Source organism: Sphaerodactylus townsendi, linkage group LG03 (assembly GCF_021028975.2).
Source record: "Sphaerodactylus townsendi isolate TG3544 linkage group LG03, MPM_Stown_v2.3, whole genome shotgun sequence".
NCBI classification, from domain to species: Eukaryota; Metazoa; Chordata; class Lepidosauria; order Squamata; family Sphaerodactylidae; genus Sphaerodactylus; species Sphaerodactylus townsendi.
In genome coordinates this window covers 128,368,318-128,387,798 of record NC_059427.1, presented here as the reverse complement: position 1 = coordinate 128,387,798, position 19,481 = coordinate 128,368,318, and the positions used below count along the sequence as shown (strand labels likewise).

The 19,481-nt window shown below is 44.6% G+C and overlaps 1 protein-coding gene across 4 annotated transcripts in view; it reads left to right on the top strand.

Annotated features, from left to right (window-relative positions):
* SLC38A10 (solute carrier family 38 member 10) overlaps window positions 1-19,481 on the top strand; it is a 75,309-nt gene that overhangs the window by 16,413 nt on the left and 39,415 nt on the right. For all 4 annotated transcript variants that reach the window (XM_048487839.1, XM_048487838.1, XM_048487837.1 and 1 more), the window contains 6 exons: window positions 14-107; window positions 1,492-1,635; window positions 4,161-4,285; window positions 10,151-10,253; window positions 12,118-12,300; window positions 16,626-16,737. In XM_048487839.1, the coding sequence (XP_048343796.1) occupies window positions 14-107; window positions 1,492-1,635; window positions 4,161-4,285; window positions 10,151-10,253; window positions 12,118-12,300; window positions 16,626-16,737 (761 nt within the window). The remainder of the gene's footprint in view (window positions 1-13; window positions 108-1,491; window positions 1,636-4,160; window positions 4,286-10,150; window positions 10,254-12,117; window positions 12,301-16,625; window positions 16,738-19,481) is intronic.

Genomic DNA, 19,481 nt, shown 5'->3' with positions numbered 1-19,481 from the left:
TGTACTTTTGCAGTATGATTGGACTGATGCTGGGAACCTGCATTGCTTTCTACGTTGTTATTGGTGACTTGGGATCAAATTTTTTTGCCCGGTTATTTGGAGTTGAGGTAAGCTTACTTCTGTTGACTTTTATCAGCATCAGAACATTCAGAATATTTTCCCTTTCCTATTACTGTTTTGCACACAAGACATGTTACAATTCTGAAAGACTCTTTCACCAGTTTGCCATTTAGCGGCAAGCAAGTCATAGAATGCTTTGCCCTAGAATAGGTGGAACCAAGGCAAATAACCTCATACTGTATATATGTCTATTTTTAAGCTCATGGGTCAGTTTCAGGTGCATTCTTCTTATGTGGATCCCCGTGCTTAGCACTGAGTCTCTTTCTTTCTGCCATCTGTTTACATAGCAGTCATACCTTAGTATACCCCATCGTATCTCTTCCAATCCCCAAATCCAGCCATGTCAACCTCCTTATGATGTTTATAACATGTTTATTGTGATGGTGACATGAGGCAGGACAAGATAGAACTCAGCCTATCATTCTCCTTCTATTGGTGGAGAACTAAAGTTGTGTTATTGAGATCTCTGGGGGAAGACTTTGATGGAACTAAAGAACCGAACAGTGCTTTGCAGCTGCAGTGTAAGCCTTTGCATCTATCAGTTTGTTTGTTAATCACAAAACTCCAGAAAGGAATACACAGCTAGATGGTGAATAACACAGCAAACCAGGTCAAGAAAGTGCAGTGCTGATACCATATCTGCTGTTTGTCTGTTCGGCGCAGGAATAGCTTAATTCCCAGTGGAGAAATGGACCAGAGAACAATCCGTCGGGGCAGGGGCAGGTCAGAAAAGCTAAATGGACATTCACTAGAGTTTTGGCATGGTTTTTATCTGCTCCGGCCTGATGTAGTTAAGCTCTGATTAAGGAGCTGAGAAGTTAAAAAGATGTGTTGTAACCAAAGCCAAATTAGGTATTAAATATTTCTAGACATTTCCAAGTCTTCCACTATAATAAATACTGGGGGGAAAGCTCCTGGTTAATTTTCTGGGTCAGAATTTCCAAGGCTTCCATTTCTTCCTTCATTTTCCTTTCTGCAGCAAGGTTAGTTTTATTTGCTGGAAGTGCTGGAAGGGCATAAAAGATATTTAAATAGGTTCCATTTGAGTTACCATTTAAAAGCGCCAACAAGCTTTTGCTTTAAAAAGGGATTTGTAAGAGCTTTGCAGAGCAACAGTGGCACCCAGTGACTATGTGGGCTAATCACAGAAGAGTCTGTGGAGAGAAACTTTGTTTACACACCTAAACCTTTCTTTTAATTTGCTTTCATAGAAAGGCAGGGCGACCTTTTAAACTCTCAGTGCCCTTTTGGGGAGGTGGTGGGCAATAAGTCTTCTTCCTGTATGTGTAGTTCACCATTTCCCTCCACATCCCCTTAGGCATTTTCCAGGTGTGCTCAGAGTGACTGTTTCTCTTGGTATTCAATTTTCAGGTGAATGGCATCTTCCGGGTAGTCCTGCTGGTGATTGTCTCCCTCTGCATTGTGCTTCCGCTGAGCCTCCAGAGGAACATGATGGCTTCCATACAGTCTTTCAGTGCCATGGCTCTGATCTTTTACACCGTGTTTATGTTTGTGGTCAGTATTAATGACTGGAAGGCTTTCGTTTCTTCAGTGGTTAGTAGCTAATTCGTCTAAGGGAAACCTCAACGCAAATTCAGTTCTGTGGTGTCCAAGCTTTTCCTTGTGGGTGGGCTCTCCCAGGACACTTAAATGGATGCCTGGTCTGCTGGTTGGCAGCAGCTCTTCGGCTCCGGGTTTCACTTTCAAAAGGCTGTATTTAATGTTACTGGCACTGGGTGGTAGAAGACGACCACTACCAGTAACAGGGAGGCTGCTTACTGTCCTAAGTGGCCACAGATGCTAGAATTTGTCTCCTATACAAAACTTAATGCTACATATTCCTCTAGGGAGACTGTGCCACATCTCCAGCTTCCAACAATACAGTGTATTTGTTCACCGTGGTGTACTCTGGGCTTTTGGGCCACCCAGACTGCCACAAGATCTCCTTGATTGCTTCCCTCAAGTTCCCTCCCAGAGTGTTTAATCTAATGCTTCCTGCAGGCCTTGATGTGTCAAGGTTTGCCAGCTCCCTTTCAAACCCAGAGCCAGTTATCAGATTCTCCAGAAACTGGCCTTGCGTCTAAGGCTCTGTCTAATCTCACCTCTTTAGCCTGTTTTTTCCCGCCACTTGCCTTATAAATGTCTCCATACAGTAGATTAAAAGAAAAATGCAGCCATCTAGATGCTCCTGGTAACATAGCTCTGTGCCAAAGCTGTAGAGGAGCATTCCAACAGGTATCAATATGAATAATCTCTTCTGTTTTGTCCATAGGCACGCAGTGCTTTTTCAAAGGTTTATAAACAAAAACTAGACAGATCTTTGCCTTCAAAGATCCAGCAGTCTTTAAAAGAAGGAAAACATCAGAGATTGGGGAGGTCAAGATAAGAGCAAGCACAGTTACCTATACTTGTAAATTCTGTACAGTTAGATTCTGTGCAAGGAATTTTGGGGGGGGGAGAAAACAGCCTCGTGGTGTGACTAGGATTGAGGGAAAGGGACATTCTTCTTGTAAAATTCTATCCCCACTTAATTACATACCCAGTCTCCACACACTCACCCATCCTCATGAAATTAAAGGAAAAACTTGCTGTATTTTGTTCACATAAATATGAATGTCGCCCCTTGTATTCCTGACTCCTCCAAAGTCCGAGATGAGGCACTTTTCCTGTGGATCTTCTTATTAACAAATGCTTCTTCATACTATCCAAGTCTCTTTTTTGTTTGTTTATTACATCTCACACACTAGATAGTATATACATGTTTTTTTTAAAAAAATTATTCCTGACTCATATTGCTTACTTAGATATCAGTTGCCCCATTTAACTGGTGAAAAGCTGCTTGTGAATTTTCAAAGGTGTCAAAGGCTTTCATGGTCAGAATCAAGTGACTGTTGGGGGTTTTCTGGTCTGTGTGGCCGTGGTCTGGTGGTTTTAGTTCCTAATGTTTCGCCTGCATCTGGAGATGCCAGCCACAGATGCAAGTGAATCGTCCACAACAGCCAGTGACAGGCCGTTGCTCTGAAGCAGCCCAGGCTAGATTTGCAGTGCTGCCAGTGGGGGGGTTGGGGGGGTCACTGGGGATAGGAAGGTGGACACCTTACCAAGCTGCTGCTCCAGTCAGGAAGGGAGTGGCAGCAATAAACATGGTACAGCAGCAATGCCACTGGGGTAGATCCTCTAGGGTTTCAAGACCACGGTCACCTGCTTAGTCCTGTTAGCTATATCAAAAGCCTTGTGAAGATCAGTGGGTTTTGGGGAACATAAGAAAGAGCCTGCTGGATCGGACCAGAGTCCATCTACTGTAGTCCAGCACTCTGCTACTCGTAGTGGCCTTTGGGAGCTCACGTGCAGGATGTGGAAGCAATGGCCTTCTGCTGCTGCTGTGCTCCCGAGCACCTGGTCTGCTAAGGCATTTGCAATCTCAGATCAAGGAGGATCAAGATTGGTAGGTTGGAAGGTTATGGAGGAGATAAAGATGCATGTTCAGGGATACAGCTGCACACAAAAGAGGCAGTTAGGGTGGGGTTGTTTTAGAAGACACAGACCTTTAAAAGACATCTGAGTTTGAGGATCAGAAGTCACGGGTTGGTATAGCATGGGAAAAGGGCTAAAATAGAGTGGGGTGAGACTAGGGAGGTTTAAAAGTAAGGACAAAAAGTATGCACAGGGTATAGATAAATACAGGAGTGCAAGTATACAAGTTCACAGATCTGAATGACATGCAAAACATACGCTTAGCAGCAAACTCAGTGAATAGAATGTATCATCCCTTCACGTTCCTTCTGCGTATGGATTGTGGTGCAGACCCCATGGACACTTGCTGTTCCGTTCCCCTTGTGTGGAAAGGAAGTCTCAGGAGTCATGGGACACTGCATCTCACAGAGCCAGTTCTGAGCCCCTTAGTTTCCCTGATGGAATTTCTGCCCCCTTGATCCTTTTCACAGCAGCAGTAAAGTTGTTGTAGCCCTGCCAGACTAGGGTTTCATTTGGCGTCTCTGTTGTGCAGCGTATAACCTCCCTTTTCTTTTCCTTGGCTGCAGATCGTGCTCAGTTCTTTCAGACATGGCCTGTTTGGCGGGCAGTGGTTGCAGCGGGTCAGTTACACACGCTGGGAGGGCATTTTTCGCTGCATTCCTATCTTTGGCATGTCTTTTGCCTGTCAATCGTAAGTACCAGCAACTCTATCTACTTGGAGATTGTGGGGTGGAATGAGTTTTTGTTAAGGGCAAAGGGTCAGGGTGGCCTGTGTGGGATAGATACCATCTGGTCCCTTCGTCTTTATTTTAATCAAAATATTTTACAGCCCACTGAGGTACAGCATCTGACTGGGTTGTGACCCTTTTGTTACCTAGCTGGGAGAGGGAGTTATATTTCACTCTAGAGTCACTGTACTTAAGAAACGTCTTGTTCATAGGAGGCAAACACATCCCCAGTGTAATTTTCCATTGGCTTTAATGTCTGTCACTAAGGATGGTATTGACCCCAGTTCTTGAGAGGTAACAAGAACTTTAACAGACATAATTACACCACAGTAGACCACCAAAGCCTGCCAACAGGGATTTATGAGTGCATCTTCATTAAGCGTAGCAACATTTTTAGCTGAGAATATTTAAGTAAAAGGAAACAGAATTTGGGCCAAGTTCACACTGGTGATTACAGGGTTCCATTTGCACTCTTGGGTTATGGGCAGGGCTCATTCTGTTTATGTATTGCGCAAGGAAAAACTTTATAGTCTTCTTTTCCCCAAGACAAGTTTTTAAACCTCTGGGTTTTATGGTGGCAACTTGAGTCACTGACACCTGAAGGAGCTCAGTAGTCACAGTAGTTAGTCAGATTTCTGTACCATAAGTCTAGCCATCTATTCTTCCCTGGGGGATTTGCTCTCTTTTCCTCTTGCCTGTACCCTTTTGCTTGTCCTTTTATACTCTTCTGCCCTCGTGCCACCCTGTTCTTTCCTCTCTATACCTCAACCCCTTCGCATTCCAAATCCGTCAGTAAAAATCAGTCATGAGAAGAAGTGCTGCAAATTGGCACCGTTTATTTTGGAAGGCTTGTGTGCTGGTGCAGGAAGATTATTGCAGAATGCGCATGTTGTTTAGATGCAGGATTTATAATTGTGGCGGATGCCCTGAGTACTCCCAGTTGCTATCCTTCTGACAGCATTGGTTTCACCAGCCTGTGATGCATGGCTGGTCTGAAAAGGACCCCAGCTAACAATGCAGGCGTGTAGTCAGGCATGGCCAGTTGTTTGGTGTTAGTCTGGCACAGGCAAGACCCTTCTTGTCCCCTATTTATTGTGTGTCTCAGCTAGACCATGCCTTGCTCAACTTTAAGCGTCTCGGCTATAATTGGTGGCAGAAGGGTCGATCCTCTCTTTTATAGCTGTACCTAGTTACCACAGCAGGCTTTTCTAAAATCCAAAATTGTCCTTTTTTTCTTGTGGTCGCCATTCAGTAACCAGCCTTCATTTGTTGGGAGTGGGAAACACAGGAAAATTATATGTTCTGGGCTGGTATAGCCACATATCTGTCTAAATATAGACTGATACACCATCAGTGTGGCAAGCCAAACCCCAAAGTTCAAACCTACAATTTTTCTCCAAGAGCAAGAATAACACACACTTCTCGGCCTGTGTGATGTCACATGTGGACAAAACCCTGGAGTGGACAAGCTGTGACCTTCGACTGCCTTAGGAAAAAAATTGTGACAAATGTAAGACCTGAATCCTTTGCCTCTACAGGTGAAAAAAGCACTGTACGTTGGAATGCCATGTGCTGGGCCTGATCCTGAATGTACAAGTACGCTTTGCTATTGAAGTTGGTGCTTTCTCATGTTGAGGCTTATCGTCTTTGCCAGACGGAAAGAGAAACGCCTTTGCTTCCCAGAATACCTTATGGTGTAACAAACTGCATGGGGCTAGGAGCCAGTGAGCGTTGGAGTTGGCTGTTAGCTCTGCTGCAGAATTTCCGGCTGACCTTTGGATCATCTCCCCTTCTCCAAAGTCCATTGGTCTTGTAGAAAAGGATAATATCACGTTTGAAGCGGATGTGTTTTGAAGTGTCACAGGAGAACCTTGTGTGAGCCTGCTGACCTGGCACTTTGGCTGATTGCTGCGACATAGTTGGCATTACCGGTACAATGAAAGTCACACTGGGTGGCATCATGGCTGTTGGGAGTTTGTAAGACCTGTTGCCTGCGCTTTGCTTTCTTTGGCTTCTGCAACATGAGGAAGGCAGCCCCATTTGCAGTCCAATAGCTATCCTATATTAGATGAAATAAGACTACTGCTACCGTAACTGTAACAGGATGCCTTAGCTCGCTCTGAGAGCTCTCTGTTTTGGGGGGATTTGGTACTTTCTCTGGGTGGTGTTTCCTGCTATCCATAATGAATCTAAGAATAACACTGCGGAGGCATCCTTTCTGCTTTCTGTACACAAAGGATAGGGGTTTTTTATGATGGAGATGAAAATCTGTTAACAAAAGAAATAGCTCTCTCTTCATCAACAAGAAACTGCTGCTTTTTCTCTGTATCAAGCACTGTAGCTGCTTGCCTGTGCTCTTTCACTCCTTGCATTCATCTTGGGAATTGAGAGATAAATGTAAAGGGCATTTGGACTAAATATCTTTCTTCGGTCTACCCCGAGGAGCTGCATTTATGTGATTGCAAGTGAAGTGAAGAAGCCTCGGCCTGCAGCATACAAAATGTTTGCCAGACAAAGGCTTCCACGCTCTGCGCAGCTCAATCTTGTCTTGGCCTTTAGCATGGGCATTTTAACTCAAAAATAATACCTGTGCACATCGAGGAGCATTGCCTGGTGTGCGTGTGTGCATTAGAACTGTGACTTGCAGGCCTTGTGCGCACGCGTGTTTGTAGGGTGGGGGGAGGGGCTTTGTACAGCTATGAACGGAGAGTCAAGATGTCTCAGGGCTTATTTACGTGGAGCAGAGGTGCAAGGCAAGATGATCCACCAACTTCTGATTCCCCCTCTCTTTAGGACAAAGGAATTGTCGTGGTGCATCAAACCAGGAGTCCATGTAGTCTGGCATGTAACAAGGGCTGCTATTTTTTTTTCAAAGAGTAGTCAGCCAGATGTCCTTGGGAAGCTCCCAGAGAAGTCCATGGTGAAGATAGCAACACCCCCCCTCCCTTTCAGGCAGGTGTATGTTGCCTCTGAATATGGACGTTTTGAAACCTTTGGTACATATATCCTCCAAGGATTCTTTTCTGCAACTTGTTCCACCTTAGCCTATTGAGAAGGAAAAGAAAAAAGATCTACGGACGATTTCTCATATTGTGCCACATAAACCTCCTTAAGGGTAGATTCACACCCTAAATTATCTCACCAGACTGTGGTTTTTCCAAAGTGTGTGGATCCTCTCTGTTCATACAAGCACATGTGCAGAGTGGTTGTTTCGGAAATCCAACATTCACACTGTGTATGAGGCTGTGTTCCATTTCTTTTTGTTTGCAGGCTTTCTCTTTAGCTGCTCTCACCCTATGAAGCAGTTTTATGGGAGGAATTAGGGAGGCCCCCAACTCTTCTGCCATTTTGCAGGGACCATGGCAGAACTTTAAAAGTGAGCCTTTGGGGTCTCTTGATAGCTTCCTTGGAGTTTTTAAGAAGTGGAGGTCTCTTATGGACGTTGTTGATAAGAGTTTTGCCTGCAGTTCAGTGTTTTAAACTTTTTTGTTTTTAATCTGTTACCAACTTTGGGTCCCAGTTGCCTGTGAGAAAGGCAGCCTTTAGTGTTTTAGAGAAATAATTACAAGGGAGAACCCATAAGGATTTGCAGGGGTGTATCTGTTTTCCCCTCCTCATTTCTTCTTTCTCTACCTGAAAGCCCCCATAGCCTCTCTATGGAACAGCAGTGGCGTAGTGGTTAAGAGCAGGTGCATTCTAATCTGGAGGAACTGGGTTTGATTCCCCGCTCTGCCGCTTTAGCTGTGGATGCTTATCTGGGGAATTCAGATTAGCCTCTGCACTCCCACATATGCCAATTGGGTGACCTTGGGCTAGTCACAGCTTTACGGAGCTCTCTCAGCCCCACCCACCTCACAGGGTGTTTGTTGTGGGAGGGGGGAAGGGAAAGGAGATTGTAAGCCCCTTTGAGTCTCCTACAGGAGAGAAAGGGGCGATATAAATCCAGACTCCTCCTCCTCCTCCCCACCCAACAGCCAACCTGCCTTTATCTGCCTCCCATCTTCAGCTATATTTTTTATTTATTTTCTTCATTTATACCCAACCTTTCTCCACAGTGGGGGCATGGCACCTTAAAATGTTCACCTAGGGGTGCCAGTTCTGGGTTGGGAAATTCCTGAAGATTTAGGTGATGGATTCTGGAAACAGTGGGTTTTGGGAAGTAGAAGGACTAAGTTGGCTATAATGCCATAGAGTTCACCTTCCACAACAACATTTTTGTCCAAGAGAGCTGATCTCTGAGCTTAGAATGCTGTGGATGCCTAGCAACAGCCATTGAAGGCTGTGGTGTAGTGGTTAAGGGCAGGTGGATTCTAATCTGGAGAACCGGGTTTGATTCCCCACTCCTCTACCTGAGTGGCAGAGGCTTATCTGGTGTACCAGATGTGTTTCCGCATGCCTACATTCCTGCTGGGTGACCTTGGGCTAGTCCAGGGGTCTGCAACCTGTGGCTCTCCAGATGTTCATGGACTACAATTCCCATCAATTCTCATCAGCCCCTGCCAGCATGGCCAATTGGCCATCCTGGCAGGGGCTGATGGGATTTGTAGTCCATGAACATCTGGAGAGCCACAGGTTGCAGACCCCTGGGCTAGTCACAGTTCTTTGGAACTCTCTCAGCCCCACCTACCTCACAACGTGTCTGTTGTGGGGAGAGGAAGGGAAAGGAGCTTGTAAGCCATCTTGAGTCTCCTTACAGGAGAGAAAGGTGGGGCATAAATCCAAACTCTTCTTCTTTTTCTTAAAGCTACCGGTACTCCTTTTGTCATTTTACATTTTTAACCCCCCCCCTCTTTTTTTTTTTTTGATTTCAGATTTTTCTGTAAACCTGGGTAATTTTTCAGGTTTATAGAAATATCTGTCTTGCCCATTCACAGCACTAGTCACCCGATTTAAGTATCCTCAGATTTAGCTGACTTTGCTCTTTGTATATAGATTATGATGAAGTTGAAATCTTCAGTGAGTCTGTGAGAAAGCATACTAACTGTGGCTAAGTTAGGCATAAGTGCCTAATCACTACTATGCTGCATAAATGCCCTCTGTTGACCAGCATGATCGTGAGATTAATAATATCTTTTGTTGTTTTCAGTAGCTGAATTCATTTTTTCCCACTCATCTTCCGTTGAACATTCTTCAAACTGGCTTTCTGCCCAGTATAGCACTAGGAAGTTTCACCTTTCTTGTTACCTTCCTATCTACTCCGTCAAAGCATCTCTTTATGTGTTTCTTTGGGAGTACGTGATCCACTTAGGTCCACACAGCTTCTGGCTGCTATAATAATCCATCCATTTGATGTTAGGAAAAAGCTTTCGCAAGTACATAAGCACACCCAGGCCTTTTGTAATTGGCTGTCTGAGTTTTCTACAAGCTTGGACTTGAGCGCCGGCGTTAAAATATGACAGGCAGAGTGTTTAAAATTAGCTGTTTAACTTTTCCCTGTGACAATATGATGTTTTAGCTCTCTTCCCGCTTGTTATTCTGTAAACATGGCATTGCTTTAATTATCAACTTGTGGCGCTCCAAGAACAATAATCTCCAGTGTGTTGTCTGGAGCTCTGCCACTGGTGTTTCAGGCAAACAAGCGGTCATTTATGTTGCAATATTTTTTTTAAAATGAGGTATTTACATTGCACACGTGGCACTGACGGGGAGCGGCGGGGAGAGCAAGGGTATTTTTGCAGCACTTACGTGAACAACATAAACTGCCATAGCCTGGCAAGTGTCTGAACTCCATGTGGGGAAGATGCCTGCAGTTACCTTCTGCAAAGGAACCTTCTCTTTCTTGACAAGAATATTCTGACATGCGTTAATGTTTACCTGCTTTTCTGCAGCCAGGTCTTGCCAACCTACGATAGCCTGGATGAGCCGTCTGTTAAAATCATGAGCTCCATATTTGCCTCCTCGCTAAATGTGGTCACCACCTTTTACATTATGGTGAGTCCTTCCTTGGCTTGCCCATTTCTTCCTTCCCCCAAGCAAAATACTTTTCTGGGTAAGTTTTGGAACAGCAGAGCAACAGCTGTGGTGAGTAATGACGCTTCCAGACATGTGCAGTGTGCATTCCTTGGGGAGACAGTCACAGAACCCAAAATAATAAATTCCACTCAGAAGGGTTAGAGTGAGGAGGGGGTTATGGGGGCTTTAGTCCTCCCCCTGTCCTTCCTCTGAGCAGTTAGCTAAATAAAGATGCTGCCTTCAAACTGCTTGATCCATAATTTTTAACAGTACCTATACAAAGGAGTGAAAATCCTGTTAGTGATCACAGGAAATGATCGTTTCATCAACATTTCTCATTTCTGAAGATCAGGATAAGCACGACAAGCCCTCCCTGTATACTGATTTATCCTTTGCTGTTGTTGGAATTAGCATTTAATACAAGGCTCTGGAGAGACAGGGGGCAGAGCTTGTGAAGTGCTGCTCCCTGTAGCCATTCTGAAACGTAGCTGAGAATGTGTTAGCATCCCACTGATTCTTGGAAGTGACTACATCTCTGAGCTGTAGTAAGTTCTCTCTTGAGTGGTCTCAGACTCTGGAGGAACCGGGTTTGATTCCCAGCTCTGCCGCCTGAGCTGTGGAGGCTTATCTGGGGAATTCAGATTAGCCTGTACACTCCCACACATGCCAGCTGGGTGACCTTGGGCTAGTCACAGCTTCTCGGAGCTCTCTCAGCCCCACCTACCTCACAGGGTGTTTGTTGTGAGGAGAGAAGGGCAAGGAGATTGTAAGCCCCTTTGAGTCTCCTACAGGAGAGAAAGGGGGATATAAATCCAAACTCCTCCTCCTCCTCCTCCTCTTCTTCTTCCTCTTTCTCTTTCTCTTCCTCTTCCTCTTCTTCTTCTTCTTCCTCCTCTTCTTCTTCTTCTTCATCATCATCATCATCATCATCATCATATACATTATTGACTGCATTTGGGGGCAAGAAGCAGTGAACTCCAGTTTTAATTCAACCTGACTGGAGACTGTTGTAGAGTGGGCTGAAAACTTTTGTCTAAGCCTGTTGCAACCCACATTTCCCACATTTCATAAAAACACCAGCAAGTAGAACAAATTAAAATGTATTGAACAGCCTGAAAGGGGCATGGCGAGATTTCGATCCTGAGAATGGATTACATTCACTTCTTTATTTAAGGGAGATGTTTTCAGGGTCGGTTACTATCTTGCCTTCAGTAGTTGAACTCCAAGCAATCCGAGATCATGGCTGACCATTCACCAATTCTTTAGTTTCCTTTTACTCATGTAGATAAAAACATGGTTTGGCTTTTATAGGCAGAAGTCCTCATTTTGCCATTTAAGAAGTTGGGAGAAAATTTAAACTTGCTGCAAAAAAAACCCTTTCTCTTTGCACACAGCAACTCTGCATGCCGATTTTAGCCAAGTGCTCCGGAAAAGGCTTGATGTCACCCCACTTCTTCCTGTCATACTGGAGCATTTGTTTTGCTCAATCACAAGTCCATTGTGCATCTGCTCTTTAAAATATGCATGCAGCTCTAGTCATCTAATCTCAGTAAAGATACACTGGAATTCAGGAACACATGGGGGAAATGCAGCAAAAGCTATGTGGAATTCTAGATGGTTCTGTTGTTAGCAGAGTATAAAGGATTAGGACTAATCAGTTTTAGAAGTGGGGGAAGGGGCAAATAAAAGGAATGTGATAAATTAAGGATGATGAGTGGAGGGAAAGATAGTTTCTCCATTGTCTTGAGGCCTGGCCCAAGGGATGCCCTGGCTTCTACCCTTTCTGTTGAATGAATGGATGTATGCAAGCCCTGTAAGTAATTCCTGTATCCGACTTGAACAGGTGGGGTTCTTTGGCTACGTGAGCCACACTGAAGAAATTGCTGGGAATGTGCTGATGAACTTCCCATCCAATCCAGTGACGGAGATGATACGTGTGGGGTTCATGATGTCTGTAGCGGTTGGATTTCCGATGATGATTCTGCCATGCCGGCAGGCATTAAATACCCTTCTTTTTGAGCAGCAGGTGAGCTTTTGTGACTTGATAATTATGTATTTAGAAAACTGTTATGACACCTCTCCAGGAACCTGCCCAACACAGCTTGCAAAGTAAAAGCAGTAAAAACATAACAGGAAAAGATATTAATTAAAATCCAGCATTTAAAAACCCAAACCAGCAGAAAAAGACCGTAAAGGCACACCACTAACAACTTAAAATAGCAGTTTCCATACTAAAATAGCATTGAAAGATCAGCTCATTAATGGTATAGTGGCACACCCCTTCCATATTCATTTTGCCCATTCCTTCCTTCCTTCCTTCCTTCCTTCCTTCCTTCCTTCCTTCCTTCCTTCCTTCCTTCCTTCCTTCCTTCCTTCCTTCCTTCCTTCCTTCCTTCCTTCCTTCCTTCCTTCCTTCCTTCCTTCCTTCCTTCCTTCCTTCCTTCCTTCCTTCCTTCCTTCCTTCCTTCCTTCCTTCTTTCCTACCTACCTACCTACCTACCTACCTACCTACCTACCTACCTACCTACCTACCTACCTACCTACCTACCTACCTACCTACCTACCTACCTACTGACACCTGTTCCCAGAGAACTAAGCCAAAATCCAGACTTGGAGATGGTGGGATCACCAAAGTAAATCCAGAGTTTTGCAGCACGCTAATCTTGTCCTGAAAGCCACCTTGACCATGGTAAATTTGTGATTATTGTGCCCTTCTAGTGTAGAGCTATATTTAGTTATACAAACAACACTTTTTTTCTATATGGCCAATCTATAATTAGTCTTAAGAATTGAACATTTCAAAATTATTCAACTTTAACTGTCAGTCAAAAACATTAGAATAGCAATCAAGAATATTACTACTGTGCAAGTAAAAAAATTAAGGTACATAAAGAGTCGGACAGGGCTGTAGCTCAGTGGAAGAGCACCTGCTTGGTGCTCAGGTGATGAGAAAGACCTCTGCCTATGGCTGTGGAGAGCCACTGCCAGTCTGAGCAGCCAGTACCGATCTTGATGGACCAGTGATTGTGATTCAGTATATGGCTGCTTTATGTATGTACAGTTTCAACCCAGTGATATTTTTCACCACTGGAAACATAGTAATCTTCTCTTGCCTCCTGAATGACGATGTAAAAATCAAGCAATCTCTGCACAAGGTATCTGCCCTTTCCTGCTTCCAAACGGCATGCAATTGTTCACCTCCCTGTGTTTCCCTGGCTTTCTTCAGGTCTTTCTAAAACCTACTTTGCTCCTACATTAAAAAGAAAAGTGCAATCGAACCTAGATGGCTTCTGTGTGAATGGGAACATTCCGATTTTCCTGCCCCCATGGGCAGCCAATTTCCCTGATCCTGCCCCCTCGGCAGACATTTCCTCCCTCTGCTAATGTGGGGAGATCTTTTTTTTTTTTAATTGGCACTAGAATATTATTTTAATTATATACCATTGTAACAGTATGTGAAATAGGTTCTCTGAATTCTCAGCTTCCATTGGAAAAAAAGTAAGTCTCTAGCCGTTTCCCTTGTAGAGATATAATGAGAAAGACATATCTTCACAATGGCAGCGTCTGTAGAGGAAGTGCCTTTTTAAAAGGAAAAAGAAATCTGGGACTTTCAAGAACCAGCTACATCTGTTGTTACGGCAGTACATCAATATGATGATATTCTAGTGTGGTTTCTTAGTAGGGTGGGCTTAGGACTGGCAGGCCTCCTGACTGTAAAACAGAGGTTTGCCAACCCCAAGGCCTTGACCGACCATAAAGCCCCAGTGCGGAGGAGTCTTGAGCTGACATGGTCTTTTCTCCTTGCTGCCCTTCTGCCATATTTAACCATGTGGTTCTGCCCCCCTTTTTGCTAAAGTGTCAGGCTTCTTGAAAGAAAAAAGGAGCCCTGGGGAATTTGATGTAAAGGAGGTGATATCTTATAAGGGAAGTTTACGGGAAGTGAAGGAAAGATGGTATTTGGCAGATGAATCAAAATAATCACTTGTTATTTTGCCCAAGTTATTCCTGGGAAGCTAAGCCTAAAGTTTAGTTTTCACCTCTGGCCGCTATTGGGCAGCCCCATCCAAAGCCTGAGGTGGCTGGGGACAGCACCGCTTCTACACTGCCCTGCCACCCCGTCCCTCCAAGAGGGCTTTTTAGGCGGTGCGGGGAGGCAGAACCCCACCCCTCCCTGGCTGCCTGAAAGCCCTCCATGGAGCTAAATGGCATAAATGCAGAGTGGGTGGCATAAATGCAGAGCTCTGATTGTGGCAGGAAAGCCCAGGTAGAAGCTGACTACAGTCAGCTCCACTCCTGGGAACACCTCCAGAATACCCCTGCTGCACTGATGGGACCAGCAGCAGCACAGAAGTTCTGACATAGTGCCCAGAGCTGCGTCCAGCCGTTTTGAAGGGCTGCGGTGTCTACCACCCAATGGTGCTGCTCCTCTGCTGGAATAAGTGCCCTGAGGAGAACAAATCCGCCAGCACATCTCGTGTCACATCCAGAGGGCAATTCGTCTCCCCCCTCTTTGAATGGGGCTGTAAGAGAGACTTTCCTCTTAAAACAGAATACTTCCATATTACGTGTTTTACTTGTGAATGGTACAAAAGCTAGTTTTTTGTTTGTCTTATGATATGTTATACAGACAAAGCAATTTTAGTAAATGAACAAGGCCTAGTACAAAAAAAAAAGCAATTGTGGCTTTGTTGTCGCTTCAGTATCTAGCTTATGCACCAGGAAACTGCCAACAGAAAATTCACAAACACACAACCAAGCAAGCTATATGCCATGATTCTAGTTTCCCTGAGAGGAAATCCTTACAGTGACCAGAGAGGGAAAAATTAATACCAGTCACCCATGGAAGTCTCAGGCAAAGTAGCAAAGTGATTATTAAAATAATAAGGTTAAAACTGTTCAATACATATCTACTCAATTCTCTTTGCTGCTCATGGTGTGATTTCATGAAATGCGTTTGAACCAATTACCAAATCACTTTTTAAAATTAGTGATTGAACCGGAAAGTTAAAAAATACTTCTGAACCTAGACTACAACCAAACCTACGTTTTTAAAGCTTTGATTCCCAGCCTGAGAGTTATGATTAGTTCACATGGGAAGAAGAAGGCAATCTCTCTTGTCGGTGACTTATGCCCTTTCTTGTGTGGTCCTGAGCAGTTATGTGGAAGATATTTTATGTAATGTGAGAATGCTCTAAGACATATACAGAAATGGAATTATTTTGTCATGCCAAAAACTTGGTGGTTCATGCCTGCAGGTACTCCATATGTCACAAATGTTTGGGAGTGTACATCCCACTATTTTGGCCTGGACTTCTGAATTTATTTGCAGCCAGTTTGAAACATCTGAAAGGCATTTGAGGCAATAATGAGACCTCTGGTAGGTGAAAGGGCAGAAAATACCTCATTTACCAGTCCACATCTTATGCTGACAAGTGATGATCTCATAGAAACAGTATGATTTGAGGGGCAGAATTCTTAAGCCACACTATTCCCTGTCTCACCAAAAGATCTCAGGAGACTTGTGAATTAATCTGCCACTTCTTCCTGGACTTTTTTTGTGGCAGAATGCTCCACAAGAGGCCCTAGTCCCTATCCTAAGCACATTCAGGTAATTTAAAACCCACGTGGCTGCCTGGGTTACATATAAAATTATATAAAATTTTAAACATAGTGCAATGGCTGGGGGAGCGGGGGTGGGGAGGAATGGAAATAGCAATGGAAGAAGCTCTTACTGGGGGGTTTGTTACAGAAATCATTCCAAGTTTTTGAAAGGAAGATGGGCTGCAGCCTCTGCGATGTTGGAATTTCAAACCCCAAATGTCTGCTTTGCCAAGAGTCAGTAAGCCAGTACATGCGGTGGACTGTTTTCAACAGTGAAAGGATGCTTTCACTGCCACTTCACTACAAATGACCACATTTAGCTCTTTCTGTGAGACAGAGTATAGTACGATTAATTTAAGAAACTTGTGGGTATAAAGCTATAGTTTCCAATTGATGAGACCATCACCTGTTTAGAGGAGACTCTGGCATTAAAAAATTCCAGAGGTGTGACTTATGGACAGCTCCCCCAGTGGCATAGTGCCAGCGGGGCGGCGTGTGACGCCCCAGGCAGAGCTGTGGCAGAGGCATGGCCAGTCCACGGAGGGCGCGTGGCAGGGGCATTCCAGGGTGTGGCGTGGCAGGTGGCCCTGCGGCAGGGGCGCAGGGCATGTGCACCCCGGGTGGAGTTTCTCCTCGCACCGCCTCTGGCTCCCCCAAAATGCGGAGAGGGGATGGGACATGACTTCCTTAACATAAAAAAAAATACTTTAGCAGAATTGTTTGGTTTATTAACCTTTTCTTTTTAAATAGCAAAAAGACGGGACATTTGCTGCAGGAGGTTATATGCCACCTCTGCGCTTTAAAGCACTGACATTGGCTGTTGTATTTGGAACCATGCTCGGGGGCATCATGATCCCAAACGGTAAGTAAAACTTGGACTTTATTTATATATATATATACTTTCTTCTAATCTTATGATCAGTTTATATGTATTTAGGCCAAAGCACACCAGGATTTATATAAGTACAAAATAACTATATTTTCTTTTTTGGAGCAGCAGTGGCGTAGTGGCTAAGAGCAGGTGCACTCTTATCTGGAGGAACCAGGGTTGATTCCCCGCTCTGCTGCCTGAGCTGTGGAGGCTTATCTGGGGAATTCAGATTAGCCTGTGCACTCCCACACATGCCAGCTGGGTGACCTTGGGCTAGTCACAGCTTCTCGGAGCTCTCTCAGCCCCACCCACCTCACAGGGTGTTTGTTGTGAGGAGAGAAGGGCAAGGAGATTGTAACCCCTTTGAGTCTCCTGCAGGAGAGAAAGGGGGGATATAAATCCAAACTCTTCTTCTTCTTCTGAATTGCCCCCACACTCACCTCCTGCAGAGCGGACTCAGGCAGCCTGAACGTGGGTTATGGAGAACGGAGCAAGGGTGAGGCCACAACTGGGAGTGCGCCAGCAGCCAGCCTCAGAGCCTAGGAGGGTCCGGTGCACACTTCAGAAGGGAGGCAGGGTTCAGGCAGCAGCCTACGCCTTGAAACAGGCCAGAGGAGGGGGCAGGCTGTGACTTGGGTCTCCTGGGCCTGCACAGGCCAGCAGAGCAATCTTAAAACCTTTGATGAAGGCATTGCAGGAGAGGGGAGGGGCCATTGTCCCAAATTCCCCTCAGTCGCTGTGTACCCACCCCTGAGGAGAGGGCATTGGGGGAGTGCAGCTGTCTCTTCCTCAACTGAGGCCCAATCCTTGAGCCTTCTGAAGAAAGGATGCTGGAGTGTGCACCCATCCTGAACTCTGCCAGGAATTGGAAGAGTTGGTTTTTATACCCTGCTTTCTTTTTTACCCGAAGAAGACTCAAGAGTGGCTTACATTCACAGCCCCTTCCTCTCCCCACAACAGGAATCTTGTGAGTTAGGTGGGGCTAAGAAAGTCATGAGAGAATTGTGACTGGCCTAAGGTCACACAGCATGTTTCATGTGGAGGAATAGGAAAACCAATCTGGTTATCCAGATTAGAATCCACTGATCATAATCACGACTAAACCATGCTGGATTTTAGCCACCTAAAGCTCTTTTTGAGGATCCTTGAGCATAGGCTGCATACTATGGATTGGTGTTTTAATGTTCTGAAGCAGTCACAGTGTTTCTCTCTGTGGGCCTTCACTATCTTTGCTTGATGCTTGGATGAAAGAATTATAGAGTCATTCCTTTTTGTAACATAATATGAAGAAGAAACCAGTTGTGGAGTAGAGCTTGAATTGTTTATGTGGTGTAGCTTTTTTCTTTCTTTGTTCGAAATACCATTTACCAGAAACGGTTATGGATTTTGTAAACATTATTTGTTAACTGCCTCAGAACATGCCTTACAGCAGGGGTGTCCAACTTTGGTGCTTCAAATGTTCATGGACTACAATTCCCATCAGCCCCTGCTGGCATGACCAACTGGGGCTGATGGGAATTGTAGTCCATGAACGTCTGAAGCGCCAGAGTTGGACACCCCTGCCTTACAGCATGTGGGAATGGATAAACAGCACGCTACTAGTTACCACCTCTTGAGTTGATGACGCTGGGCGTCATATAGCAGCATGTGTTAGAATAAGCTTAAATGTGTACTTTTTTAAAAAAACTTTGCATTGAAGGAGTTGTGTGTGTACATATATAGCATGCACTGGGAATTATCATATTTGTGAACAGCTGTTCATTATATAGAGATCACTTTTTCAGGTGACCCACCCTATGTTTTTGTTTCCACACACTTCCGTGGGTTTCATGCTTCTAACTGTTTTCAAGCTCTGTAACATCTTGCTTAGAAGTCGTAGGTTATTAGTTTAGTTTGGATTTGTTTGCTGTATTTAAATCCCACTTTTCTGACAGTTGTCTCCCAGGCAACTTATATCCATAAAGATAGACAGGCTGTATCCACCGGTCAGGCCATGACTTTCAAGGGAAAGATAGAAGAAGCAGATCAGTTTCACAGAATTTATATACAGTAGGGCTAGACTGGCAGTTTTACTTGGCTGAAAGTGGTAGAAATACAATAGTCTTCTGACCAGAGATAGATTTCTTAATCAGTACTAGACCCGACTATTTTCTTCCCTCAGATACCTATGGCCATTTTGGTATATGTAGTACTGGTGATGACAGATGGTCTGAAATGCTTATTTGGCCTGTGTTTTCAGTTCCCTTTATTCTCACAGCTGCTTTGTTAGTCAAGTCATGACTATTAATCATTGTATGGGGGCGGGGATGGTGTAGGAGTGGGACTGTGCCCCAGCCCCAGAAGAATTTGTGCGGATTCATGCAAGGAGCCTTTCCTGGTAGAGAACTGAATTCAAAGCTAGTGGAAGAGGCAAGTGGCAAGGTCTAATGTGAGCAGCTAGGTGGATGAATTCATTGCAGGGTGATTTCACATAAAACAGGGGTCTGCAACCTGTGACTCTCCAGATGTTCATGAACTACAATTCCTATCAGCCCCTGCCAGCATGGCCAATTGTCCATGCTGGCAGGGGCTGATGGGAATTGTAGTTCATGAACATCTGGAGAGCTGCAGGTTGCAGACTCCTGACATAAAAGATATGTTCCAGTGACTAATTTTCATACCTCATGTTCCTCAGCTGTAGCAGGGCTGGCTCTCAGTACAGAGTTCCAGTAAAGGATGAACTCCTGTGCCTTGTT